Source organism: Toxoplasma gondii, chromosome VIII, assembly GCF_000006565.2.
Source record: "Toxoplasma gondii ME49 chromosome VIII, whole genome shotgun sequence".
In the NCBI taxonomy this organism is placed as follows: domain Eukaryota; phylum Apicomplexa; class Conoidasida; order Eucoccidiorida; family Sarcocystidae; genus Toxoplasma; species Toxoplasma gondii.
Genome location: NC_031476.1, coordinates 3492152 through 3519976, shown reverse-complemented (window position 1 = coordinate 3519976; position 27825 = coordinate 3492152). Strand labels below are relative to the sequence as shown.

At 52.0% G+C, this 27825-nt stretch overlaps 3 protein-coding genes and 1 non-coding gene across 4 annotated transcripts; 2 read left to right on the top strand and 2 right to left on the bottom strand.

Moving 5' to 3' along the window:
- Positions 1-621: 621 nt before the first annotated feature.
- Positions 622-5311, bottom strand: TGME49_273430 (SAM-dependent methyltransferase; the record flags this gene model as incomplete). Its single annotated transcript, XM_018781687.1, has 7 exons — positions 622-763; positions 1270-1825; positions 2591-2737; positions 3068-3243; positions 3568-3723; positions 3862-3970; positions 4312-5311. The coding sequence occupies 7 exons, from the start codon at positions 5309-5311 to the stop codon at positions 622-624; spliced, it is 2286 nt and encodes a 761-aa protein (XP_018636723.1).
- TGME49_273420 lies at positions 2067-2139 on the bottom strand. The gene has a single exon. It is a non-coding gene; the product is annotated as a tRNA-Arg (tRNA).
- A 1586-nt stretch (positions 5312-6897) lies between the features above and the next one.
- Positions 6898-18580, top strand: TGME49_273445 (sufB/sufD domain-containing protein; the record flags this gene model as incomplete). Its single annotated transcript, XM_018781688.1, has 10 exons — positions 6898-8619; positions 9405-10274; positions 10567-10900; positions 11925-12925; positions 13296-14294; positions 14932-15048; positions 15803-15950; positions 16387-16535; positions 17322-17423; positions 17994-18580. The coding sequence occupies 10 exons, from the start codon at positions 6898-6900 to the stop codon at positions 18132-18134; spliced, it is 5583 nt and encodes a 1860-aa protein (XP_018636724.1). The 3' UTR covers positions 18135-18580.
- Positions 18581-21141: 2561 nt separating this feature from the next.
- Positions 21142-27725, top strand: TGME49_273460 (eukaryotic translation initiation factor 3 subunit 6 interacting protein; the record flags this gene model as incomplete). The annotated part of the gene is made up of 8 exons (XM_002365906.2): positions 21142-21342; positions 22008-22348; positions 22916-23401; positions 23667-23885; positions 24745-24907; positions 25507-25578; positions 26136-26327; positions 26768-27725. The coding sequence occupies 8 exons, from the start codon at positions 21142-21144 to the stop codon at positions 27011-27013; spliced, it is 1920 nt and encodes a 639-aa protein (XP_002365947.1). The 3' UTR covers positions 27014-27725.
- Positions 27726-27825: the final 100 nt, after the last annotated feature.

Sequence of the window (27825 nt, the reverse complement as noted above, 5' to 3'; positions counted from 1 at the left end):
CCCCGTGCTCTTCCTGTTACATCATCGAGAGGGGAAAGTGCAAGCTTTCAGATGTCACCCAGCGATAGCGGGTTCCTGGGACTTCCAGCATCTACAAGGGATTTTGAGGAACCTGATGGCTGTGCCAATGTGTGGCTGAGTTATTTTATTTAGTGTGGAAAGCTAAAGAGTCGTAGGATTTGCGTTTGTGCTGTAAGGTGGAGACGACACTGCTACCTTCAAATTCACCCAATGAAGTGGGTGAACACAGGCATTTATACAGAGATATACAGAGATGTAGGAGGCACGACCGCCCATAAGATAAAGGGTGCAGCCAAAGAAAGAGAAGAAATCCTCTGCATTGGTACGTGGCCTGCTTGCTACCCCCTTCCTTCAGTGCACACTCCGAAGAGCAACCTGACTCAAGTTCCGCACCAGCTCGCTGGTATTTTGAGAAATCAGGTTCCGGTTTCCGTCTTCTAGTCTCGCTGTAATAACATGATAGACACAAACGCAAATAGGGCGTTCTGCGTCTTCCCCGTATCCTATTATGCGGGAAAGCGAGAGTCACATCCCGTGATTCCTTCCTTCTTTGTCATTAGCCTGGACTTGGACAAACAATAAATAACAACTCTGCCCCGGTCAGTCCAAGGCAATGAGGAAAGAGTGAGAATGTCGCGATTCAGGGAGCGCAACGTTAATCGGATGGTCTATTGCCAGGCTTCCCTCGCCGACAATTTTTCCTCCACGGCCTCTTCCTTGTTCGCCGCACACATGCAGTGTTCTGAAGGAGCACACAAAAGAGCATTGGAAATAAGAAATAAAGCCTAGCACTCTTCATTGCCGGAAACACAGGCAGTCACACAGTTGCCGTCCACCGGACCGCTAGAATTGTTAGGACTGTGGTTTACGTCGACTTACTTGGCGTACATCACGGGAATGTGCTTCAGTGACATTATCGCCACGCGACCAGTACGGTTTGTTAGTGTTGACGCCGTCCCCCGCCGATATTGAATTACTGTGTGAGATTCGATCCCTGAATCCCCAAATACCTCTTTACTCCATAGCGCGAGTTGGACTAATGGATAAGATTCTTTGGCTTCACTTGGGCTACTACTCCACTAGAAAAAATGCGCTATTAACTCGTATGCCTCTCCTCGTATTTCGCTGTCGCGGCATATACTTCATTTGTTCTCATCTTGGGGCACACCAGCCGGCTCATTGTATCTACAAAAACGGTCGTCGTGTTGTTGGATCCTTTTTCAGTCCCATGTTCATGTTGAGACTTGCCTTCTAATGAGGGAAAGGAGTTCAAAGCGCCCTATTGCCGTACTCTCTACTCTTATGAGAAGAAGCCCCCCCTGTGCCGTGATATTGACTGCCGCCCGCAGAATTTGTCCAACGTGGTCGGCCGCTTTCGACGCTGACAAAGAGAACACTGACGGCATCTCCAACACGACAACGTCGAATTTTTCTATGCCGGAGGCTCTCGCGACTGCAACCGCTTCTGCAGTTCTTTCGCGTGAAACGGAATCATGCAACCAAGGTAACAGTGGCCGGGAGTCGCTCGGAGAAGCGTCCTTCCCCGCGGACGACGGGAGCGTTCCGATAGAATTACGTGCAGAACCTCCTGACTGTGAATCATGGGCGTTTATGTCTGTGGCGAGCTGAAGCAGAAAAGGAAGGATGTCTGCCTGAACGTGAACTGCGCAATCTGAAAAGCTGTTGGCTTCGATGTTCCGCCGGCCCAGCTCTACAGACGCACTAGACGGGTGAACGCACACCACAACGGAAGCCCCGTGTGTGGCTGCCTGAATGCCGAACGCGCCTCCGTGAGAAAACAGATCTGGAAAAAAGCAGAGCAAAAGGACATACGACAAGAAATGAGAGTATGACGTTGCCCCTGATACTGTGGAACGTCCGCACCACCGCGGTATGACCAGGAACAGAAGACGTGACCACGCTCCGGCAAAAAACGCGTAAAAAGAAAATGTCGTCGAATAATAATGAGACAAAGCTACAGTGAGGGACTCTTTGGCAACTCTAAAACGCCACGTTTTCATGGGCAAACTTCATTACAGTTCAGCTGACGACGATGGGACTCGAACCCACAACCTTCTGATCCGAAGTCAGACGCCCTATCCATTGGGCCACGCCGCCGGTGACCGCACCTCAGCAGGCGTCACCAAATTTCTGACAGTACTCGGGAAATTGTTTCTCCATTAGGCAGAACAAGTGCGAGACTTCGTCTAAAAGTAAGCACGAAATCAGCCGTTATCCCGGCCGCATGTCGTAATCATACGGTGTACGCAAACGGCATGTGCAAATGCACTTGCACACATTTCTGCATTCGTGCGACAGTGTGCCGTGATTGAGTTGCGTGATTTCGGAGACAAAGCCGGCGAGTCTTCTTCGAAAGAAATGCTCTAGCGTTCGCTCTCAACTGATGCAACCGCGGCGGCCCTGGTTCCTACACATGTCCTCAACTACGTTCACGGATTGCTGTGTCCAGTTTGTGTGTCGCCTGTGTTTTCCTGTAGCGCTGGCTGTGCTCGGCGCCGCCAACGTTTTTTTCAAGGAGTTTCAGCCGCATGATGCCTCCACTGCTGACCGAGAACGGTTCGGCGGCGGCAGAGAGGAGCGAGCATTTCGCGAGTGGGTCGCTGCTCGAAATTCCACCCGGTTCTTTCGCCTTCAAGGAGATCGACCAGGAAGGTGCTTCCATTTTCAAGAAGTTCGACGGGGGTGTCGCGATACCCTGAACCAGCGCGCCGCACCAGGAAAAGGGAACTCCGGGTGAATATCTACGATGCCGTCAGATGCGTACAGAAGCTGGTAGCCGGCACGAACCACATTTCGTACATTACCAGACACATCCCCGGTCTTCTACGAGACGACAACTATATGTTTCACAGACAACAGTCTACATGCAGCCGGGAGAGTTGCATACGCAAACCGAAGCTAGCGGAGGATGCCCAATACTCCAGACGACACCGTCGCTCAGCCCTGGAATGAGTGACGAGGAGCACGGATATTTGCACGCACCAGCTGTTAGCAACCGAAACAGCACGACAAAAAAGCCGTGTACCTGAGAGGAAGGACTTCGTCAAGGGGAGTTTTTCCAGTCGTCTCAACGGCGAATCATTCCGCAGAAGCAAAGTCGACAGCTCGGCTTCGAAAACGTCTTCGATGACCGGCTGAAGGACCGGGAGGAAGTCGTCGAGCCCTGCGGCATTCAACTGGAGAACGAAGTGGGGGCCGTACCTAAGAAATACAGACACGCGAGCGAGACAGGAAGCCATCCAGGCGACCGCCCGCCACTATCAACGCACATACGCAGTTCCCTTGATTTGCAAACGTTCTCGGGCCGCCGTAAAAGTTGATGTGTCCGCCAGCGTCTCGCCAGGAAGCAGCAAAGCCGCGAGAAACCAAAACCTGAACCGAGTGCCGAAGAGACAGATCTGTCACTACGGGTGTATGTACACCTCGCGACCCAAGAGGGTATATGACCCTAGAGTTCGTCCCGTGTGATTTCCGGAAACATCCAGACAGTTAGCACATCGAATTTCACTGCGTTTTGCGCCTGACCTATCCAGAATAATGCCTGGGAGGTCATCGCCTTCTCCGTTGCAGACGCGGTAGAAAGGATGTGTGAAATGCCTTCGGCGGAAATCCGCAGCACGTCGCAGCTGGAGCGCGAGGAAGCCTTCGTCGATTCTCTGAAAGCGATCGCGACAAAACACTCTGCGGCAACAGAGACAACGGGAACTCGGGAGACGCGCGTGGATGCACACACCGAGGGCAGTGAAAATGAGGGAAGCCAGAAGTCTTCTGTCTCCATCGCGAAGGACCGTCAAACGAAAAACAAAGCTTTCTGCCTACCTGGCGGCGACGGTCGACTCTGCATTGTACAGAGCCACGCCGAGGGAGGTGTCTCCCCGTTCATCGGCAGCGACTTCCACGAAGCAAGGTGCATGCACGTCGAGCTCGTCTGAGGGCAAGCAAGCAGAAGAGAAAGACAGAAATCCCTGACCAACACAAAGTAGACGAAACGACGAAACTCCCTGGATCCCCGTGACAACATGTCGAGGTGAACCTATCTACTGGCTCATACACATACGACCTTACGAATATATCTATCTATACATATACATATATATATATATATATATATATATATGTATATATGTAACCGCACATCACAAGAGAGTACATCTGCAAATCACAAGTGTGGGCATGGAGGAAAGAAGACAAGAGAGAGGAAAGAAGGGCGGCACCACTCTCGGCCTTTGTGATTCGTTGCCTCTGCGCGCGCTTGTCTGTGAAACGTACCCGCGTTGAGGACGTCGTTCCTGAAAATCCAGGGGCGACCCCTCTGCAGATTCGCCGCTGCGGCTGATTTCACAAGAAGACGGGGGCGTTTTGCTGGTGTGTCCTGGAGAAGAAAAGAAGATGCGCTCGCTCTGGGTCTTCGCCGCGAGAAAGAGGCAAAGCCAGAGTGGGGAACAGAAACAGAACGCAATCTCTCGACATGCGCGGCAGGAAGAGACAGCCTGTCTTCGCGATGCTTGCCAGCATGCGTTGTCGAGGAAAAGCGCAGAGAATGGAGTACACAAGCATGGTTGGGGGAGATCCGTGAAGAAGCAGAGACACCAAGGAGCTGTGACGTCGAGGCGAAACGCGAGAAGAGGAGAGGAGCGGTGAGTTGGGCGTCTGTTGCAACGAGAGAGGAACCCAGGCAGGCGGGAACAAAGGGGGCGTCATGCCTCAGCGAGAGAGTGAAACCAGTGCCGAGAGGCGGCGAAGACAAAGTACGAGACGGTGCAAGAGAGGTCGAACCGTCGACAGGAACTGTTCTCTCTAGACAGGAAGCCGAGTGCGAGGAAAAAGGAGAAGAGACGAATGCAAACGACTTCCGGCGACAACCGAGATACACAGTGGACAGTGAGGACGACGTGCATGATGAGTAAACATGAGAAAGTGGAGACCAGAACGCCAACAGAGGCTTGACAGGAGACGCGAGAAACCGGAGACGAGGAGAAAGAGTGGAAGATACTACGGAAGAACAACAGAAAGAACAGTCTGCAGTCGGTGGAGAACGCGAGTCCGCGCCTCCAGCAACAGAGGAGGGTACTACATAAGAGGAATCAGGCATGTGAGAAGGAGGAAGACGTGGAACAGAGAGAGAGGAAGAAGAGAGACAGGAAGAAAATGAGCCGGAGAAGGTACAGGCACGAGACGCAGCGAGAGAAGACAGTCGTGAACTCGCCTTTCGGTGCATGCAGATTTGCCTGGCCTGTAGAGGCCTCTGACAGAGAGAAGCGATCTTCATGATTTGCCTCACAGTCACAGGAAGAAATAGGCGAAGAAAGAGAATTCTCTCGCAAAAAAGTACAGGAAACAATACACGGAGGAAAGGGAGACCCCTAGTGCTACAGACAGGAGAACAGGAGGACGAGGGAGGAAGGACAAGAAAAACGAGCAAGAAGAGGAGCAGAGAAGGAAAAACACAGAGAAGAGAGGTAGAGGAAGAAATCGCGGTGCAGAAAAACAGACATGCGCGAGAAAGCAGAGGACATCCGACGGCCGTGACCAGCCAGCAGCACGAGAGAAGAGGCACTCAAGAAAAGGGAGGGACAATCGAGCTTCATCTTCGACTTCCAGCAAGTCAAACAGCGCTCTCTTTGATGTATTTCGCGTTTTTAAAACGCTTTCCATCTCCACTTCTCGGCTGTCTTCATTCCCTGCTGCTGCATGCAGTTGCACGTTGCCAGTGTGCCAGTGGTTTACTGACTTTAAGCCACGAGGCCAAAAACGAAAGAAGTATTTTTTTTCTTTCTTCCGCTGACGGAGCTTTTGTGCTCTCGGGTCTCACCAGGTTCCTCCAGGCTTTTTTCTAACTCATGGAAAATCTCGGTGGGTGCATGCAGAGAAGTCTCTTGCATGCGACTGGCACCAGGCCTTTCGTGTGTTGTCTCGCGTCTCCGTTTCCTTTCATCGGCTCTCCGAATGGACTGCGACCTTCCCCTCTTATCCACTCTCTTCCAGCCTTCTCCGTCGCTGTGTTCCGCTCTATTCTCTCTCCTGTCTCCTTGTGTCTCCCGGCGCTCTGGCGTCAACTCCCGCCTTGCCTGGGGACGCGTCACCTCTCGGAAGGTCTCTCCGTCTTTTGGTTCTTGGTGATCCTCTGCTCAGGAAGAGGAAGTTACCGAACCGAGGAGAAGGTGCATTTGTATCGGGAAATCATCGCTTCGTCTCTTCTCTGATCCTCTTTTTTCTCTTTTTCCCCAGCATGCCCACTCTCGCCACTCGCCGAGCTAGCCGCCTGGTGATACACACCCGGCCTCGTGTTCGTTTCCCTTCCCTCGTTTTCAGTCCCTTCGATTGGTCTCTGCCGCGCTCGTTTCTTTCTCTGTTCTCTCCTTGTTCTTCTTTTCTTGTTTTTATTTCCTTTTTTGCTCTCCTCCACTTCGTAGTCGCTCTGCCGTCGGGGTGCCTCGGGCTCGGGCTTCAGAGTCTTCAGAGCCTTTCATCTTCTCTCCACCAGACGCCCTCTCTGCGTCTTGTTCGTCTCCTTCGTCCGCTCGCTGTCGGCTAGCTCGAAGTGTGAGCCTCCATCACCTTCCCGCTATTGGCCTCTATTATTCTCCTTCGCGCGTCTCTTGTTCTTTCTCGGTATCATTCTTGCTCTACCTCCCTTTCTCTCTTCTCTCTCTACTCGCTTCTTTGTCTTCGTGTGCCTCTTTCCTCCCGACGCCTCCGTTCTTCCCTTTCCTCCTTCGTCCTCCTCTCTCCACGCATGCGTTTCAGTCTCTGCGTCGCCGCCGCGGGGGCGAGTCGAGGCTGTTCTTAGCAGCCTTCCTTCCCCGCGTTTTGTGCTGAATTGACACCGGAACCACGGAGAAAGAAACCGTAAACATGACAGACGAGTCAAGACGCCTTTCGGTCTTTAAAGAGAAGCGAGGACCGGGAGCCCACCGTCCTTCGTCAGCTGCAAGGATGGGCAGGCGATTCTGTCGAGTGCGAAGAAAAGGGAAAGCAACTGCACAGGCCGCTGTCGAAAAGAGAACAAAAGGACGGAACCCACGCCGCTGCTCTCTGATGTTTTTTTCTGGATCTTCTCCGTCACATGCACATTTTTTCGGGCATCGTCGAGCTTCGTCGTCATCTTTCTTCGGACTCTCATCGTCTCCTCCGTTGTCGGATTCACGGCCTACCCTTGGGTTCTACTCCTTCACTTTCTCTGCGGATACATCTTCTTTCCTTGAGCTTACTCCATCATCGGCTCCCTCCTCGTCTTCTTCAGTGCCTTCTTTTCCTGCATCTACCTCTGCACTTCCTTCTCGCGCTTCTTCCCTTCCGTCATCCTCTAATTCCTCGCTCACCTCTCGATGGTCGCGTTCGTCTTCTCCTTCTTCATTTCCCTCTTCTCTTTCGCCTGCTAGTTCTCCTTGTTGTGTGTACCCTACTTCCGCTCCGTCTTCGAGTTCATATGCTGCTTCATCGTCTGCGTTTCCTCCGTCTGCTTCGTTGTCCCCTCTGCCCCTGTTGGAGAGCCCTGTCTCGTCTCCGGCTTCTGTCCCTCTCTCATCCTCTTGTTCTCCTTCCTGTACCAGGTCTTCTGCGCCTGGATGTTCAGGGCAAATCGCGGTTTCACCCGTAGATCCGCCATCCCTGTTTCTACCGCGTTTTTCTTCACATGGTACTCCAAATAATTGCGGACGACCTTCCCGCTGGAAGGTATGTCTCCATTTCGTCTCGTTCCTCTTCAGTCTCCTCTCTGTATTTCTTGTCGCCTCCCTTGTTCACCCGTCTGCTGCAGCCCCTGGGGTGTATGTACACCCAGGGGCCGGCGCGGTTTGGAGGGCGGCGTCTGCTGGACTCCCCAGGTCTTTGTGCGAGTCACCTTATCTCCGTCAGAGTCGGCGAATTCTCGGCGAAAGAAGCCGACGAGCCGCGTTGGCTGTTGCCTGCCTTTCGGGTCCATCAGGCGACGCTTCTCTCCCTTCATTTTCAACATTTCTTCTCTCGCCTGGGTCGGCGTTTTCTCCTTCGGCCAAGACACGTTCCTCGCTCGATACGGATCTGAGTTCGGCCGCATGCGCCCCATCTGCGAAAAAACATGACTCACTCGCAGTTTTCTGTTCCCTTTCCTGTCTTCAATCCTTCTCGCCTGAACTGTGTCCGTCACCCGCAGCTGCATGCAGACAACTTTCTTTCTCCTCTCTCAGTTTCCTCCCCTCCCCATCTAAAGCAGTGCATACAGCCCTCGGCGCCGGCGCCTCCACTCGGTCATGTGCCGGGGTGTATGTACACCGCAGGGTGTCGGTGGCTGACGGGGGCATGCGCGGAGCGTGGCGGAGGCGGGAGGAAGGCTGTGGAGGCGAGGCTCGGCTCGACGAACATCGGGGGAATTTCTGGAGACAGGCATCAGCCCTCAAGCTGTCAAGTGTACATACAGCACAGGCAATAATGCGCTCTGGATCCCCTTTCTCGTCTCGTTCTTCCGTGCAATCCGCGTCGTCCTCCTTTCACTTGTCGTCGGACTGTGCTTCGCCGGTGTCGACTTCATCGCTCCTGTCAAGTTTCAGTGAAGAAGGCGAAAGAGGTGAAAACGCGACAAGCCCCCACTGCGCGATGGTGAGCCACAGACGTATCAGGGGATGCCAGGGCGCAACAGCGCCGTTGCGTATCGGTCTGTGAGGACATACAAATGAATACGCCTACATTTGTGTGTCTATGTAACATTGCATGTTACTTGACCAGTTCATAATGCAGCTGTATGTAAACATCTGTTTTGCGTGTGTGTGTAACCCTATAGATGCAAGTCCTTGTATTTCTATATGTCTCCGTTAAGAAATGGCTTTCGCATTCGTAGATTAAATCGGTGCCCTAGAGCGTCTGCGTCATGCGGGAGGCGCAGGCAAAGAGACGCGTTGATGCTTGCAGATATCTTTCAGACTCATCGTTTTTTCAGATAAACCACGCGTGTTGTGCGAACACATGCATTTATTTCGCTGCGTCGGAAGACGTCGTATAAATCCGCTTCTCTCTACCGCTCTACAGAACGCGTCTCACCTTTTCGACGAACGCACACTGATGTCGCTACGCATGAGTGTACTCGACTTCTTTTTTGGTTTTTTTTCTGCTTTTTCTCTAACGTTCTCTGCTTCTTTTCCTCTCTCTGCGTCGTGCTTACCTCTGGCTCCGCTCCATCGTTCCCTCCAACTTTCTCTCCTTCGTCTTCTCCCCTGTTTCCTTCATTCCTTCTCGCGTCCTCGCATTCGTTGAACTACGTCGGTGGATGATGGACTCGCAGCACGAGTTGCACAGTCCCATTCGCCTTCCCCCACAGTTGTCGTTCGCTCTCCTTCTCGTGACTGACTTCGCGTTTCCTGGCGCCTTCGCTGTATGAGTCTGGACAGCCTGCAGCCGTGAGCGCCGAGAGCCTCCAAGTGTTTTCCGCACTGTTCCGACCTCGGGGACGCAAGGCCGAGGAGAGCGGGCAGTCGCAAACGACGGTCGAAAAACGTTCTCTACAGCCACGATCCCCGTCTCCGTCTGCGGCTTCCTCTCCTTCTTCACCTTCTCCCTCTGCTTCGGTGTCGCACTCGAGCGACCCGTTTTTTGTGGAGCCTTTCTCGGCGGCTTCTGGCGAGTCCCCTGAAGAGTATTTGCTGCGAGGGCGTCTGGCGCAGCCGCCGCCGCTGCTGGACGACGCCGGCGCATTGCTTCCACGGAACGCCAGTACGCCGTTTCCGACTCTGAGTCCTTTCCGAGTGAGCGCGGAGGCGCGAGGCCGTCTGCAGCCACAGGTCGTCGACTCGTTGACTCCTTGGAAGCGGATCGTCGCTGACAAGTTCGTACGCACAGCGACTGACACGTTCATCCCGAAACACCGGAACTTCTCTGCACACAAGATAGGCCAAGCCGCTGCCGTCCAGAGCGCATCAGCTGCTGCCGACCTCCCTCTCGTTCGCGACGCCGTCGAGCGCGCTGTGTGGGCCGCTGAAAAAAGACAAGAGAAGCTGATGCGGCAACGCGCAGCAGAAGCCGCCGGGGAGGGAGAGAACGCCTCGACGGAAGACGCGGCAGCGAGGGAAGAGGAGATGAGGAGACGCGTGTGGCGCGAGACAGAGAGACACATGAAGAGTCTTTTGGGGGGAGGAACGCAGGTCGACGTCGACGACGACTTCCATTTCAATGACTCCTGGCTTGCAGAAGGTTACGAGGATATCAGCGCCGAGCCGCGATTCGTCCCCCCGGACTGGACAGACGTTCCGCGACCTTGCAAGGTAGGAGGGAACGTATGTAGGAAGCGACGCTTGGCGAAACCGTGACGTCGTCCATTGCGCGTCTTTCTCATCAACTGATCGTATGCATTCATATATATATATATATATATATATTTATATTTATATATATTTATATATATTTACTTATGTATTTATGTACGTATCGAGGTGTGTGTATTAGCTTGAAAGATCAGATCCGCCTCCAGGCCGGTTCCGTATGTCTGTGAACTGCCTGCTTTAGCTCTGCAACGTGATTCGTCTTCGTTCTCAATGCATTTTCTCCGTTGTTCAGAACTCGACTGCGATCACTACGCTGACGGCGTCGCATTTGACGAAGCCGGTCATCGACACGGCCGATCCTCGCCAGCGAAACAGGCTGAGGATCCAGTATTTCTCTCCCAAGGAGAAGAAGCGACAGGCGTTCTGGCAGTCGCTCCTGACTGTCGGTCGAGAGAGCGCACACTCCCGTCTCTCCGCCGCTCACGCGTGGCTCAGCGAGCGCCATGAACAGCAACAGGAAGAGGCTTACAAGAACCGACGACAAATCGGCGAGCTTATGATTCTGAGGGAGAGGCGGCGACGAGAAAAACAAAGAGAACTCGAACAAGCTGGAGGCAGATACAGGCGTACGTATATCCCCGCAACTGCAACGGAGTAGACGGCGTGCACCTCCTCGTTAATTTTTTCGTGGCTGTGACAGAGCAGATATGTTCGCCTCCCTTTATCAGTTGATTTGTTTATTTGAGATATTCACCTGTTTTTACAGAAAATGAAAAAAAGATTAGAACTAAACCTAACGAATTAGAATACTTAAGACTTACATTTTTACCTCGACGTTGTACTTAATTGTTGAAAAAGGATTTAGCGCCTATTGAAAAACCAGACATGTCTTCGTTTCGAGTTCAACTATTAAAGGAAACCAAAAATGAACATGGATACATGCAAGCGTATATGCAATCTACTAACATGCGTGCACATATGCATATTCAAACAAACAGTCTGTCTCCAAGCTGAGTGACACACGTAAGTATGTGTGGCGATGCCAGGCGCCACAAGAGACAAAATCGAGGTTCCGAGCCTTGACGCCGAGAAAGGTGAAGAAATGCCAGAGGGCAACTGTGTTGAGAAGACAGCGAAGACGTCTGTGTTACGATTGATCAGGAAACAAATCGAGCGAGGGCTCGACTCTCGCAGTCTTTCCATTTTCAGTGATTCCCTGGCCGAGCTTCGCCGGCGAAGGAAGCAAATCCCCTTCACTCGCTTCCGAGAAGCTGCTGTGTCCTGTTTGCCAAGTGGGCCTGTCCTGTCCGCATAACGGCCGCGATGTCGCATGCACGAACGATACCTGAAGCCGACCTCTATCGCATGGCCATCCAAACTTGACGCCCGTCGTTCCCCGCCTATCCTCGATATGCACTGTGGCTCTGCGGCTTGTCTCCGCTTCTCCCTGCCCCAACTGAGCTGTGTGCCGATGCCTTCATCCCAAGTGCATCTTCCTGTGCTCTCGCGCCTCGCAACGCTGTGTACGGTCAAGCGTCTTTGTTGCATTCGCAGTCTCACGCACTGCTGTAGCGACCACGGACGTCGACGAGTTCAGAGGCATCTGACTGGAAACGAAAGAAACTTGGACTGTTTCTCCGTTGCATGCAGCGCCGCAGCCGCCGCCGTACCCACTGCCGCTCCACTACCTCTACGTCAACCATCGACTGTACAATGCGTTTAAGCTGATGAATGTGATCGGTTGGGAGGCGTGTCTCGACTTGCCTACTCCGCATGCACGTCTCGAAGCTTTTCGTCACGAGCACAACCTTCGGTCCTTCTACCTCTTGCCTGTCGACGACCGCGTGAGTCTCACGGCCGGCATTGAAAGGAGAGAGGCGCCGGGCAAGAAACCGAAAGCTGCGCAAGTCAGCAACGCGCGCAAACGCCCTGACGCGAACCAATCGTCCTCACATCATTACAGTGTCGTCTTCTCCGTACCCGACTCAACGTCGGCTCCTTCGCCACTACATTCTTCCTCGTCTTCTTCTCCCTCCTCCGCGTCTTCTTCGCTGGTCGTGCCTCTGCGCTTGGGCGACTTCTTCCTTCCGAACATGGACGCGGTGTTGGTCTTGCGGGACGGCGTGATCGATCCGCAGCTGAGTCGAAACTTGGAGAAATTCGGAGGCGTGGAGGGAGGCGAAGAAGAAGTCGAGGGAGCCGGCCTGCTGGAGAGAGGCATGCGCGCGACTTTTCACGGAGACGAGGAGAGCACGACACAACGAGGAGAAAGAAACGAAGGCGAGAGAAGAGAAGCTAACGAGTCAACGAACGACGAAGGAACGAACAAGGACGGAGCCGGGCAAACTGGTGGAGGCACCGGGGGGGGCTGCTGTGGGGGGTCAGGGCAGAAGCCGGGTGGACGTACACCCGGGGAAGGGGGAGAGGAGGAAGAGCCTTGTGCTTCTCATGGGACACAAAGCACCCAACACCACGGCGCTGGGAATGCATCTGAAGATGACGCAGAAGGCGAAGAAGAAGAAGCCTACGTTGGAAGTTTTCTGAACATTCGCCATCCCGGGGTGCGGAGTGCAGTCGCCCAAGAACTGCAGTTCGTTCCTGAATATTCAAACTACTGGAGAACAAATACTCAGCCTTTCCATAGGGGACAGGTAAAGAACCTCGTTTTTCCAAGTTTACGTTTTCGTAAATACCATGCAGTTTTCTACAGACTCAAAGAGCCGTCTACAGGTGTATCAATACTGATGTATTATGGGTGCATAAGAAGTGAATTACCTGTGGCATTACAGATGTTGATTCTTCTGCGCCTCTGTCTGCATATAGGCAGATGCCTAGGCTCGCGTGCTCAGACTGCTCGCAGGGACGTTTGCCTTTCGACTCCCCACAAGCGCGTATCGTCCTTTGCATCGTTCCTCTTTTGTGTCCGTTGTAGATCCCTTCTCGCGTTGCTTGCCTTCGTCGCGAGAGACGCGAGAGAGAGGTTTCGACGCCTGTGAACAGGGCTGTTTCTGTTGCCTTTAGATTGGAAAAACAAGTCGGAAGTACGACAGCGACTTTGCGATTTACGACTACCGGAAGCTGGACTTTGGGATGGCGAAGTTTTCCGCGCTGAATCTGGCGAGCATGCAAGACGCTGCATGCATCGTGGTGGGCGACGACCCGCGGTACGACGAAAAAACGCAGGAAAAAGTGAATGAGGAGAAACGCGCTCGAGGCATGGCGATGGTCGACGCACTTGTGGCAGGCGCAGACAAGGGGAGGCGGAACGTCGACGAAAAGCGAGGAGAACGTGGAAACGACGTCGACTCCGGAGCGACAGCGACGAGCGCGAAGAACCGTCTCTGGGAAGAGGGTGCCGGGTCGACGGACAGGCGGACAGCCGAGGGAGCTGTCACACAGCGCCAGGAGGTCGACCGCGAGCGAGGCCGCGAGGAAGTGGACCAAATGGCGAAAACGGAGCAGATGGAGACGCCAAGGAGTGCAGCCTCACCGGGGTGTGCGGAGGCGTCTGCAGCGACTGGCGAGAAGACGGGAATGAAAGAAAAGATGACACTTGAGTCACTCATTGACGCCATTGAAGAAAGTCAAGACTCTCGAGGACCTGAAAAAGGGATCGGAGTCGAAGCGGATCGACAGAGGAGGAAAGAAATGAAATTCCAAGTTCTACACCTCCTCACTTCTGATCTTGTCGACCTTCTTCCCTACCTTCCTCCGTATAACCATTCACTTCCGTTTTCCTCTCCTCCGCCTTCTCTTTCTTCTCCACCTGCGCATCCGCTGGTGAATCCGCGGCTCGTTGTGCATGTGGGAAGGGGGGTGAACTGCACGCTTCACCAAACCTTTCTTTCACTCTCTGATCTCTTGCCCGAGAATGACCAACAGAGACTCGCCGAGGCAGGCGCGCGCCAGGAGATGGCCCGACCGGCTTATATGCGGGGCCGCGGCAGAGGTGGATTCGTCAACTCAAACACACGCATCGTCTTGGAGTCCGACGCAGAGCTCCACCACGTCTACGACCAGGTACGCGTCGCTGGACCTGCAGCGAGAGGGGAGAGTCTGTGGCGCTTTGTCTCGAAAGCCTCAGATCCCAGAGGCCTCTGTGCATGTATCTGTGCATGCACGCGACCTCCACATGAAGAGCTCGTGAGATCAAGCCCCCCATGCGACAGATGCAGAGGCACTGAGATACAGAAACCCCCAAGGCGCGTGACCGACGTCTGAGGGAAACGCATGCACAGACACGGGACGCTGTTTCTGCTGAATCCATTGACATGCTCTTTTGTGCACCTCTCTACGAAAACAGAATCCCCTCTGTACACAAACCACTCGTCGTTTATTCAGGCCGAAATGTATCGGAGGTCGGTTTGTTGTTCTGCGTAAGAACGCACATGCAGACGACTCCCTGAAGACTGGCTCCACTTGGGGGGTTGACCTGGAGGTGGTGAAGTTTTCGACCTTACGTTTTCTAATGTCAACGGGCAGGAGTCTCGATTTGCGAAAAACGTTCATTCCTTCCCGCATCCGGCATTCGACGGCGATTGCGGAAAACGACAGCCCCGCTTGGCCTCCTGACAGACCGTTCAAGGGCCGTTCTCGGTGTTTCAGAGACGGATGTGTGGAGAAGAAAGTCTTCCGTCGGGTGCTGCCCTGCATGCAGGAACAGGCGATCGACTCCTGGCACATGGAAAACCTCAGCGTCCAGATGGGCAAGAACAGCACCTACGTTCTCCGACAAGTCGACCTCGGTGCACAAGCCGGACGCTTCAATCTCCAGGTTCGTCCACAGGAAAGATTCTCCCCGTCTCTTGAGCCGGCAGTCGGTGCAGGCAGCGCAGTCCCTGAACACTTTCCCGGTGGAAACAAAAAGCCACAGAGTCCTGCTGTACACGGACGTAGACAAACAAATATCGATGTTGAAGTGCAAATAGCGAACCGTAGGTAGGTAGATGAATACATGCAAACAGAGAAACAGGTGGACTGATACGCAGAGAGATGTACGTCAAGATACATGTTTACGCGAATATGCACTGATGCTCATATGCATATATATATATATATAGCTATCGATAGGGATCTATTCGACTACAGATAGATCGGGGCAGGTGCCTATTCCTTTATATATATATATATATATGTGTACGTGCACATTCGTATGGACAGCTGGGTGGATCCAGGTGTGTCATTATGCAGCATATGGTGGCGCTGGCCTGTCGAGCAGAGAAACATATCATGGAGTTTCCATTATAGGGGATAACGGTGGTATGATACAGAGACTATCTTTAGGAGATCGATAAGGGGAGGAGCATGCGGGGTCACAGATCGTGGCAAACTGTAGAGGCAAGTGAAGGCGTGGACATGTTTACGAACAAGGCGAACTCGACCTCGACCTTGGAGCGCGAGAGTGAGGGACGTTTAAGGTTTTTCTCGCATTAACAGCGACATGCGACTCTGTTGGAGATGCGAGAATGGCCAGTCCCGCTGGACTGGGAGTAGACATCTTCTTTGGTTTCCTTCTGTTATGTTTTCAGATTGAAGGCGCCGAGTCCAGCAGACACACCTCACTGGGGCTAGCCGTGTTGAATGGACACCAAGAACATGGGAAGTACGAAATGTTTCATCACCTAAAACCTCGTGGCGAAACGACGCAAATCATGAAGTCCTTGGTCGGTGGGAAGGGTAAGCGACTTCGCGGTTCACTTCGCCTTCTCTCCCTGGTTTGTCCTTTCCTTCTCCTCGTGCTCTGTGTGTTGTTGTTTGAAAGCTTGTGTTCCCTCCCTCTTCACTGCGTTTTCTCGCGTTTCCCTTGTGGCTTCTCGTTCTCTTGTTCTTTCGCGTTTCCTCTCTCCCTCTGTCTGTTCCGGTCTCCGTCTTCGCCTGCTCGTCGGTTCTGCTCGTGCATGTTCTCTCCCTCGGCATTACCTCCGTTTCCAAGCTCTTCTCCCTCCGCTCCATGTTTCCTCTTTTTTGCGGTTTTTCTCCTCGTTGCTCTTCGCCGTGTGACCGCCTTTCTTTCCGTACAATCATGCTCTCCGTCGGTGTCGCGGATTTTTCGCTCGGCTTTCTTGTTCGATTTTTTCGACTTTTCTGTCTGCGTGCGTCTGGACCTCCCTAGCGCGGGCAGTGTGGCGGGGGCGAATTCGCATTGAACGCGACGGCATTGGAACCGCGGCAGAGTCTCTGAATCGCGTTGTTCTTCTCGACGAAGGCTCTCGTTGCGTCGCCATCCCAACTCTGGAAATCATTCCTGACGACGTGGTAAAAGTAAGCGAAGACAATTTTCAAAACAACGCACAGTAGCAAACGGTCAAGGGGCGAATCGTTGTAGGACTAACATGGTGTGCCGTGTTCCGCAAAAAACGACTTTGTTTCCTCTCGTCAAATCGACTGACCATGAGCCTGCATGCGCTGCACCTACTCGATAACCGATGTGGAGCTCGCGGGTACCGAGCGCTGTACTCGAGATCGCAGAAACACACACGGGAGCTACTTCAAGTGATGTAACGGGGCAGTACGTTGCTGATATGTACCAGTTTGGTAGCGGATATACATCCGTATCTATACATTCCTATATATTTATATATATTTATATATATAAATATGTGGATCCGGTGTATTACGTGATCTTGCACCTAACCACCTGTAGGAACCTCGTGAATTTCATTTTGGAAGTCTCCGTCTTCCGATCCCTGTTTTCCTGGAGCCTGTTTGGAACTTGAGTAGCCTCCGTTTGATAAAGACATGCGGCACCACCCCACCTGTAATGTCACCGTGTCATCTGGAGACACTTGGGAAGCTGCGCCTCAGACATCTTCCCTAGAGAGACTGCCAACGAGACCTAGGATACAGGTGACATCCCGCTACAGCATCAAGGATTTGAAGTGAATCATTGCGTCTTTGGGGATGGAAGAACCGCGTCTTTGTGGCGAAGCTGAAGGTGATATGCCTGTGGCACACATGCCTGTTAGCAAGCTGCAACTTCAGTTCAGGCATCGGTAAGTTCGACTTCTGTAAAAGACACACTCGATGGTTCGCGTTTTCTCTCTCCAGGCCAATCATGGAGCAATGATCCGAGATCTCGACATCGAGCCTCTCTTCTTCCTCATGTCGAGAGGAATGGATGAACTCGAGGCCCGAAAAATGCTAATGAAGGTAAGGCCACCGCTACTTGTACGCCTCCGAGAGTTGCATGCATCCCGCGGCTTTTGTCGAAGTTCGTTGGACATTCGTAGAAATACGTCTCAAAGTGCGTTGGTTCACAATTGGATATAGACAGACACGAACAGGTGACCTGAGGGTCGGACAGCGATGCAAATGCACATGCGATGGCGCTCATCAACGTGCATGTTTTTCTAGGCGGAGGCGGTGTTGTCTACGTGGTTGGGACGTCTGCATGTCCGTTCCGCTCTCCTTCGCCGTACACCTCGAAATGTCACAGGACAGAGTCTTTTATTTCCAGTCAAACACTCTGTGCGCTCAACTACAAGGCGATGCATGTATCTCTTTGTCATCACAAAAATATATATACATATATATGTGTATACACATATACGTATATATATATATATATATACACACATATATGTATATGTACACGCATGCATGGATTCACGCTTGTATTCATGGGTATGTATGTCTGGACGTTTGTATGTTTTTGAGGATCTGAATGTGTGAGGGCCGAGGAGACACATAGCGCAGCAACATGTTTTTAATGCGTTTCAGGCGTATGCGGATGATGTGATTTCGCCGATTGGCGACGAAAATCTCCGCGAGCGCGTTTTCAAAAAAATCTTCTCCATGGCACCGAAAAAGAAGAAAAAACTGAAACGTCACCATATGTTCAAGGGTGGCGAGCATGCATAGCCGTGATGTTCACTTCGGGCAGTGCATGCGCATGCGCATGCAAGTCTAGAGGGTGTAGAGTCATCCGAAAAGGGGCATTAGTCTATGTTGAAAAACTTCCCTTTGAAGAGAGGAAACTTGGTCGTGTGGCTGGTTTTTCGCGAACAACGTGTCAGATCTACGTGGCTTAAGCTCTTGCCTTTCCACTGGATCTGCATGCGTGAAACTCACCTCTAGAATTTTGGCTTGCGCAACAGTGCATGCATCCGGATGCATGCTTATGTAGGAAGAGACTGCTTCTTCACCTACGATAACTCGGTGGTTCAATCGCCCTCAGGCTCCTCACCGCAGGTCGCTGCATGCAACTAAACATATACGCGCGTGTATGTGTGCAAATGCATGCAAACAAGCATATATGTCTAATTACATATATGATGTATACATACATATGCATGCGTATGTATGTATGTATATGCAGGGGTATATATAGGCGTATATATAAAAATCTATGCATTCTGTTTTGTGTGAGTGTGGGACTTGAAAGCGAGGTGTAGGGACGCCGGCTTAGCATGTGGTGATGTTTCTCTCCTATGCACTTTCACTGGAGCAAAACGGTTAGCATCTCTTGTGATCGTCAAGCGACTGACTACAGAGCTCTGTCCTCATGATCTGCACTCAAGATCCACATCTCTGCACGTTCTCATCTATCTATTGATCTTCACATATCTATATATACATATATATAAATATTAATTGATGTATGTAAGAATATATACATATGTATATGCCAGCCAGCAAAATGGCGATCATGTCAGTAGATAAACAGATGAACTTGGCAGAGAGCCCACCGGCGATGTCCGATTGTATAGTGTCTCTGTCGAACTAATATCCTAGACGAGAAAGAGGTAGATCTCTTCACTTTTCGACATTGAATCCACCGTCAATCCATTTGCACAGGCTTGGCAAGGACTCGAGGCCGAACCAGGCAGCAGCTGAATCTAGACTCGCCGTTCCCTTGTTTGAAAGGGGCTTCGTTGACAAGGCTCGGTCTTGGAGTTTTTTCTTTAGTTCAATTGAATCCTATTCATATCGTTGATTGCGATGTTTAGAACAATGTTGCAAAACAAATATTTATAAGGATGTTATAATTCATAAACAAGATCCCATTTTTTCCGTCTCCTTCGCAGTTGTCTCTAAATTTGCGTAGTTCCATACGAATACTGAAGTCGTTGTTCCGAGGGAACAAACGAGGATCTCGATTCGCGCAAGATTCACTCGAGTCTATTCCAAGCTCTTCAGTCGAAAGGCTCTGCCAAAATGCAAGCAGCAGGTGTGTAGAAACGGTTTGTGTTTCCCGGTCTGGTGACGTCTACCTCTGCAATATTATTAGCGGTATCCACTGTCTATGTGCACCAGACTGGCGCCTCGTTTCCATTCAAAGAACCATCTACAGTTCCACGGATAGCGCAGGCACACCAGCCTTACACACACCATTCGTCGCGCCTTTGTTGAGGTCTGGAAACTCGTTGTCACATTGAGTTTTCCTTCTGTGTCCTCCATCTGAGAACCGTGGCCTAGGGTCGCGAGCCTTCTTCAAGCCGTTACGTCGTCTAGGGAAGTCGTCTTCTTCCACGAAGAAGAGAGAGCAGAGAGGCGGCGAAGGCAGACGACGTAGACCAGAAGATTTCCACGCGAACAAAATTAACGTCGTCTTCCTCGTTTGAGACGACAAGGATTTTTCGCGCCGTCGGTACTACAGAAAGCAAAGAAGCCGCGTGAGGCGAATTTCTCGCTGTTCCTGGGGAGGAAGCTCTGCACTTTTCGCATCTCTTTGCCCAGATGTCTCTGCAAGTTGCCTGATCAGCCTTCTTTGTCTCGTTTCCATTCCTCGTCAATGGTACTAGCAGTATCTCGTGTTGATGCACAACACACACCACGAATATTTTTCCGTGAAAAAAGAACACTCTCTCGATCAGACAGAAGAATTCCTTTAATTCCCTTCAATCTCATTCACTTATTAAATCTCCAAAATATGACAGATACGAATATGCACATATAAATCATATATATATATATATGCGTATATATGTATATATATGTATATATATGTAGGTTACAGATGTGTATGTTTCTGTGTAGTATCTCTCTGAGTATTTTGGCGTCGTCCTCTCTGGGTGATACCCGGAAGGCTGGCCGTACCTCCAGAGATAAATACAGGAATGGTTCTTCGCTTTGCCGCTTCTAAACCACGGACGAATCTACGGAGAGGCGAAAATTCATTTTGAACCGGTTCTTTCCTTTTTTTCATCTCGCCGGCTCGGCTCTCGCCTGTGTGGGATCTCTGTCTGAGCGTGTTTGCGTGCCACTCTGGTCTGCCCCTCTCTGGGGACTTGCTCCCGGAACGTCTGCATGCGCTGTTTTACTTGCCGGCGTCGTTTCGGTCGGTTTTCGCGTTCTTCTCTGTCGCCTTCTTTTGGCAGTCTCCGGAACGGGCGAAGCGCGAGGAAAACCTTTCTTTTGCTTCTTCATCATTTGTGTGGAGTCTGCACCCCGGCTGCGGAGTGCCTGCCTTTCTTACGGTGTGTGTCTCGACTTTTCGACAGGTGCGTGGTGGGGGAAGCCTCCCGAAAGCTCTTCGTTTTCTCCGGTCGCTCTCTGTGTCTTGTTTTTCTACTTTATTTCCTCTCTTTCGCCTCATCCCCGCGCCTCTTGTCTCTGGTCGTCGAACTCGTGAGCAAATCTGTCTTCCCCACACAGGCCTCCGTGGCGCAGCATTTCCCGTCCCCGAAATTCGTTTCCTCCGTCCCGTTAGTTCTCCCTCTTTTGATTTGTTTTTCTCGTTTTCCTGCCTCTCTCATTCCATTCGTTTTCTCTACCCCCGCGCTCCAAACCCAGACGCCGCTCTTCGCTCGCTCTTCTCCGCCTCATCTGCGCCTTCTCTCGCCGGCTCCGTCCCTGGCGCTCGCCTGCTCGTCGCTTTTCCCCGCGTCTCTCCTTAGTTTACTCCGTTTTTTTCAATCATAAGAAAATGTCAGGCGAAGGCCAAGTCGCAGACGCCGGTTCCCTTCCGGTGGAGAAGAGGGAGGAAGGAGCGCAGGTTGGTCACGAGGAGGACGACAGCTTGTCCCCAGATTCCAGATTCCCTGTCTCTCCCTCCAACCAGGCCTCACAAAATGTGGAAGGCGAGGGCCTCGACGACGCTGCCTTGGATCGAATGATGGGTGAAAAGGTAAGAAACGAAGTTTCAAGGAAATACTGAGTTCTCGTGAACGCCTTCAGGAGAACAGGGTACTCTCTCCCCGGCCTCTCCGCGTCCTTCGCGCTCAGGTGCTCGCCTCCATATCGAGGCGCTTCTATCAAAAGAGTAGTCAGAGATGTTTGGAATCTTCCGGCGATGAGCTGAGAGAGAAGACAAGGAAGATCTCAAGTGCCTCTGCGTCACGGCCTAGGGAACTCAGGATTCCTGTGTCGGGGAGGAACTGCGGGAGACGGGAGCGTTCGTTTCTTTGTCGCGTTTTCTTACATGAAACTTTCTGTCTTTCGTTGCGTCTGCGCCGTAGCGTATCCACGGATCGAAGAGACTCAAAAACAAGTCTACTCAAGAACTCTCATCTGCAGATACCCTCGCCCACCTCGGGTGTACGTACACCTATCGAGCGTCGTGTCCGTGGAAACGCATCCGTCGTGATTTTATCCTCACCGAGACTTTGTCCGTCGGCTCTCTCCGTGCTTTGCCTGCCTCTTTCAGCGCTCTCAACAGATCGCACAACATCTCTGCTGCCTCTGTGTCTCGAACGCCTATATCCACTGACCGTATCGATTCTTTCGCCACGCGGACAGCACTTACACCCACCGAAACGATGCGTTTTTTCTCGCCTTTTCTCCCCTCTCTAGGTCCGCTTCGAGAACGACGTTGAGGAGTTTCTCCGGTCGCTGTACGACGAAGTCTACGACCGCAATGTGGATGCGATTCGTCGTCTGTACGAGGTGGAGTTTCCTGCCCTGACAGAGCGCTACTACGCCGAGCGCCGGTGGCCCTCTGTAGACGAAGTTGGGACCTTCTACCGGCAATTCGATCGCTACCACTGCCTCATCATCACGCTGTACAAGGAGCTGTACTACCGCCATTTGTTCCTCAAGTGTCAACAAGAAATCACCTGGGAGGACCGACGCCTAGCGTGGGAGAACTATGCGCTCCTCATCAACTTCCTCGCGGAAGTCGAGTGCCGTCCCGAGTGAGCAAAGGCGCCCAGAAAACGCTCTTTTGGTGTCGAAGGAAATGATAACTGGACACGAGAAGAAAGAGCGAAGGGCTGTGCTGTGGGGACTCGCACGGAGGACGCAGGCAGAGATCAGAGAGGGAGCAGCGGGAACCAACTCGTGGAGAAAACCGGTTTCTGCGGAATCTTCCGGACGCGGAAAACCAAGTCGTCGAAAACTGCTTCCTCACACAGAACGCGACCAGTCCTTTTTGCGTGGCGACAATGAAGCCTGAGGAGCACCGTGTTTCTGTCTCTTCTTTTTAAAGTGTCATCCTTCTGTCTTTCTCTGACTGTATCTTTGTCCGCAAGCGTCGTTCTCTGTCTTCGAAGCGTAGCATGCAGCCTTCCGTGTTTCGGTGTCTGCACATCTCTGTCCCTGAGTCTTCCTCGGTACGTTTCTCTCTCTGATCTTTCTTCCTCTGTCGCGCTCTGTCTCTCTCGACGTCTGTCGCTTCCTCTGCAGTCCGCCGCGCTTTCCCCCTACATGTTTGTGTAGCTCCAAGTCTTGTGTGGTGTTGATTTCTCTCCTTGTGTTTGCAGCGACCAGAAGGACGGGAAGTCTCTGCGTTTGCCCCTGCAGTGGCTGTGGGACATCCTCGACGAATTCGTCTACCAGTTTCAAGAAGCTTGTCGCTGGAGACAGCGAATCGCGCGGCGCCTGCCGGAGGACGAGGAGGAGCGCGCCCTGTTCTTGAAGGAGATGGACAAGGACTGTGACGTGTGGAAGGCGAGTCCGGTGCTCGAGTTTTTGCATGCACTCGTGCAGCGCTCAGAAGTCCAGGACCTCCTGCGGCAGCCAAAGGACGACGCGACGAAGAACAAGCTGTTTGAGAGCGAAATTCGCTTCCAACTCGGCTACTTTGCCATGATTCTTCTTCTCCGGCTGCACGTGCTCATGGGCGACTACTTCATGGGCGTCAAGAGTGTCGAAAGCATCGAGCTCGCTTCTCGCGGCTTCTACTGGAAAGTCCCTGCTGCCCATGTCACCCTCTTTTACCACCTGGGCTTCGCGTATACCATGATGCGGTGAGCACAGCCAGCAAAACCTCACGCGAATGCCTGCGAGATTTCTCCGCACAGCCGCACAAAAAATGTCCGGAAACAGTGCAGGCAAACGTCCACACACATCATATGCGTTGATGGGAGCCCGGCTCCAAGAAACGCTGCACATGTTTTATACAAATATATATATATATGTGTGTGTGTGTAAATATATGCGTACGTCTAGATAAGGACAAGTGTAGCTGTTCTGTTTTTACCTGGGGTTCGCTTCTGTGTCTGCTGTTTACAGGCGTTACACGGACGCGATTCGTGTGATGAGTCAGCTGTTGGTGTTTGTGTCTCGACAAAGAAGCTACTTGTCGGCTCACTTTTACCAGCAAATGGCCATGAACAAGGCCGTCGATAAAATGTACATCCTGGTGATGCTCTGCGCCTCGCTCTGCAACGTGAAGCTCGACGAAAGCGTCAACCAAATGATCAAGGAAAAATACTCCGACAAATTCTACAAGTAAGCAAGTAAACTTCCTACCCCACGGCGCATGCACTCCAGCGCTCATCGAGAAATATATATATATATATATATATATATACAATCATATATATGCCTGTGTAAGCATTTATATAGATGTATATGCATATATTCGTATTTGGTTAATTTGTGTATACGGACGGCGGAGACTTGAACACGAATCTGCGGGCACTAGACAACTGCACCTTTATGTGTGTGTTCATGGGTCGACTCGATTCGTGTATGGACTGTCTGTAAGCTCCACAGTGTCTGTTTTTATTGACTTTGTTGCTTCCGTTGTGGGAGCTGTCATGGAGTCGTCAGGACCTTCGAACGTCCTGGAACCTGAGGTTGCTGAGGAACCGAACAGTGCAGCAGAGACAGAGTCGTGCGAAGACTGTGTGAGGGGACATCTGGCTGCATGGAAACCTGCTCCTACTGAGTGTCGACCCGATACGGGGAGGCCGAACCAACTTCTGAGTTCGTTGCAGGCTGGCGGATCGTGTGCTCGACTACGTTCTAGGCGTAGTATTCGGATCGTTGTTGTTGCCAGGTGGCAGCCTCATGTTTCATTGGGTCGCAGGCAACTCTGGACCTGCGAAACTCCCGTCGAAGTGGAAGCTCTCAGATCTCGTTTCCGGGCGCCCACCGTTGCGGCGTTAGACCCTGGCCACGATATCGTGTCTCGTGCTTTTTCGCGGAGCGCTGCTCGTTCGTGTTTTCGCACAGTCCCCTAACGCAGGGAGCGGAACGGACCGCGAATGGAAGCTTGACCTAGGTCGTGAACAGTCCCGTCGAAAACGTGGATGCACTCGACGAGGTGCGTTCTGCTGATTCTTCCGCGGCGTGTGTTTTCCAGGCTGCAGCAAGAAAACGACGAAACGTACTGCGACCTGTTCACCTGGGCATGTCCGAAGTTCATCAACCCCGCGACGCCGTCGTTTGAGGATCCTCAGGCGCTGGAGAGATTCGCGAATTCCTACAGCGAAGTTCAGCTTCGTCAGTGCAAAATGTTCTTCAAGGTAACGGACAGACGACGCAGCGTCTGTGCGGATCCACCTCTGAGAACGCGTTGTCACTTTTGTTATCTGGCAGGCATGTGCAGAGCGAACTCGAGTGGAGGAGAACCATGTGTGTAGGCATCCCGGACAAGGCGTTTCCAGTATGTAGGAGTTGTGGAAAGTTTCGAAGAAGACCATATGTAGACAACGCGTAGCTCCAAGGTGGTGCACACGGCTCTCCGCATGTCGTTGGGCGTCGACGGTACACAGTATTGCGTTGATTGGTTTCGTCTCCAGGGCATTTCGTGTCTCTCGGTTGATGCGAGTATCCGGTGATCCTCAACGTGGTGTCCTTTTCCTCTCTGGCGCCGACGCGGGTGGGGGTCGCACGTTTTCACATTCTTCAACTTCTCAGTTCGGCTCTTCAAACTGGATCGGAATGGGTTTGGCACTTCGGCAAACCATTTTGCGTTTGCGCTTCCACAAAACCCACGTTGGGTCTCTCGGTGTCACTGTGTCTGCATGTACACGTTGGTACGTCTCGCTGGAACCGCGTCGTCGGGAGAGCAGTCGAGGCCCGTGCTCTGGATACTTCCTTTCCTTCTTTGTGGCGTCTACAGGAGGTCGAGTTTCACAAGAAAATCAGCACGATCAATTCCTTCGCGAAGCTCTACAATAACATCCAGCTTTCGGTAGGTGACGAAACACATTTAGAGAACACAGAGACGTCAGGGTGTCTCACAGCGAGCCCGACTGACTGAGAGGCAACTTTCCAAGTTTCTCTGTTCTTCCAAGTGCACTGGAAGTCGGTTCCGACTATTCCACCTCGCTTGCTTGCAGTCCCAAGTGGAGGGAGAGACGCGACACGGCAAGACGCGGGATGACATGAGGTTTTATATTTTAGAAACAATTGAACACGAAGGATTCAACCCTGTGGAAATATTCACATCTGTGTGTAGATAGAAGGTCTATCTGTTTATGCTTATACTGTATGTGTGTACGTACATGTTTTTATCGACCTCTGTGTATACGTATCTCGGCCGCGGTCTGTACCGGTGTGTCTCTCAGTGTCACAGATGATTTGAGAATCGGGTATATCTTTGGTGGCCGATCGTTGTGTAGTTGGACGCCATGCGCATTCCTCCATGCGTGAAGAGTAGATGCGAGAAGATAGTGGAAAAAGCAGAGCGTGGCTTGTTTCGGAAGTACATTCTCGAGAAAAGGACTTTTGGATCTTTCCCTGTTTCAGAAACTCGCGTCGCTCATGGAACTCTCCGACAAAGACCCTGAAGATGCCGTCCGCTCCGAAATTCTTTCTGTCAAGTACAAGGGCCGCCAAAAGGTCTGGCGTTCCGGCTCTCTCCTGAGTGGAGACTTGACTCCGAGTTCCTCGGACAACAGCGTCGAGTTCTACATGGACCAGGACATGATCCACGTTCGAGTAAGCAACAGAACGTGTGTGTGCGTAGATCGCCGAAGGGCGTTTCCCGATTTTCACGCAGGTCTCTGTTTGCTGTCTGCATGCGCGCGTGTCGCTCTCTGGAATGGAACCGACTTGCAGAGACGCAAGCGAGGAAAGGCAGTTGAGATGCAGTGAAGGGTCATGAAGTGGGGACAGGTGCGAAGTCGGGTCCGTGAAACGTTGCGTGGCAGTTCGGTGCATGCTTATTATGTACATAGCGACAGCGACGCGTGCAGCATCAGCATCCGTCCCGGAAAAACATAACCTCAATACGGCCCATCCATTTAAACGAAATCATCTATGTATATATATATTTATATTTATATACATATGTATATATATATATATATATGTATATATATATATATAAATTTATGTATTTCTGTGTGTGGTTATGTGGGCGTTCCTTTTTTTCACAGAGCCAACAATCGCAGAAGGTGTATGTGGACCAGTTCCTGAAGCAGATTGAACGTTCTCAGCACCTGTTCAACTCCATTCAGAACTCTGCTCGTTCTGGTCAACGTGACAACCGCGGGCAGGGCGAACGTGGGGGAAACCAGAACAGCGAGAGAGAAAAGTTTGACCGCTCTCAAGACCGCCGCAACTACGGGGGTCACGCTGGTGCGAGTGAGATGCCTAAGCGCGAGCAGGCGGCCCTTGCGTAGAAAGAGAGTTCCAGACCCTGAGTGTCTGTACAGTTGTGTCTTCTGTACAACCCAGAGACGTCACGCGCTCTGGGCCTGCACGGGCAACCATTGCAGAGATTGTGAATGAGGGAAGGAAAGCCCGAAGGTGTTGTCTTAAAGGCTGCCGACAACGGGGGCACAACAGTGAAGCAGAGGGGAGAGAAACTTATCGCTGAGACGCCACACAGAAAAAGCAGAGTGATTGCAGCAGAGGAACAGAAGGGACACGGCGTTTCAGCAGTTGAAAACCACACCAACCTTCGCAGAGAAAAACGAAAAGAAAAGGGGGAGGCTGCAAGGCAACACTACCGCCGGAGCGAAACGCACCACACAGAGAGACGTACAGAAGAGAAATGAGCGAACAAGGATTTGCGTTGCCGCAATAGGATTTTATACGGTTTCACGGAAGACCGCGTGTATTTCGAGAAACCCGCCGGAGACACCACGCCGTTGTCGAGTGTTTCAATTTTGCGTCGTCGACTTCTTCTGGCTCTGTGTTTGGTGGCCTTCACGTAATCGTAATTTTCGCAGCCAGAATGGCATTCTCGGTTGCCTCTGTTTTTCGCAGTTGCCGAACCTAGTGTGCATGTTTTTTTCTTGGTGGTGGCAACGGTGGGCAGGCAAACGAGAGTTCGTGGATTGACCTGCCTTGAGAGAAAAACAGTTTCTCTCGCTTAAGCGAGTGTACCTGACGTTGTCTGGCTCTGCCAAGCGGCGCGTGTGGATACCCTTCAAGCAAAGCATGTTGCAGACACGCTAGCGTTTGCGAGGAGCTCTGTAACTTGATGGTT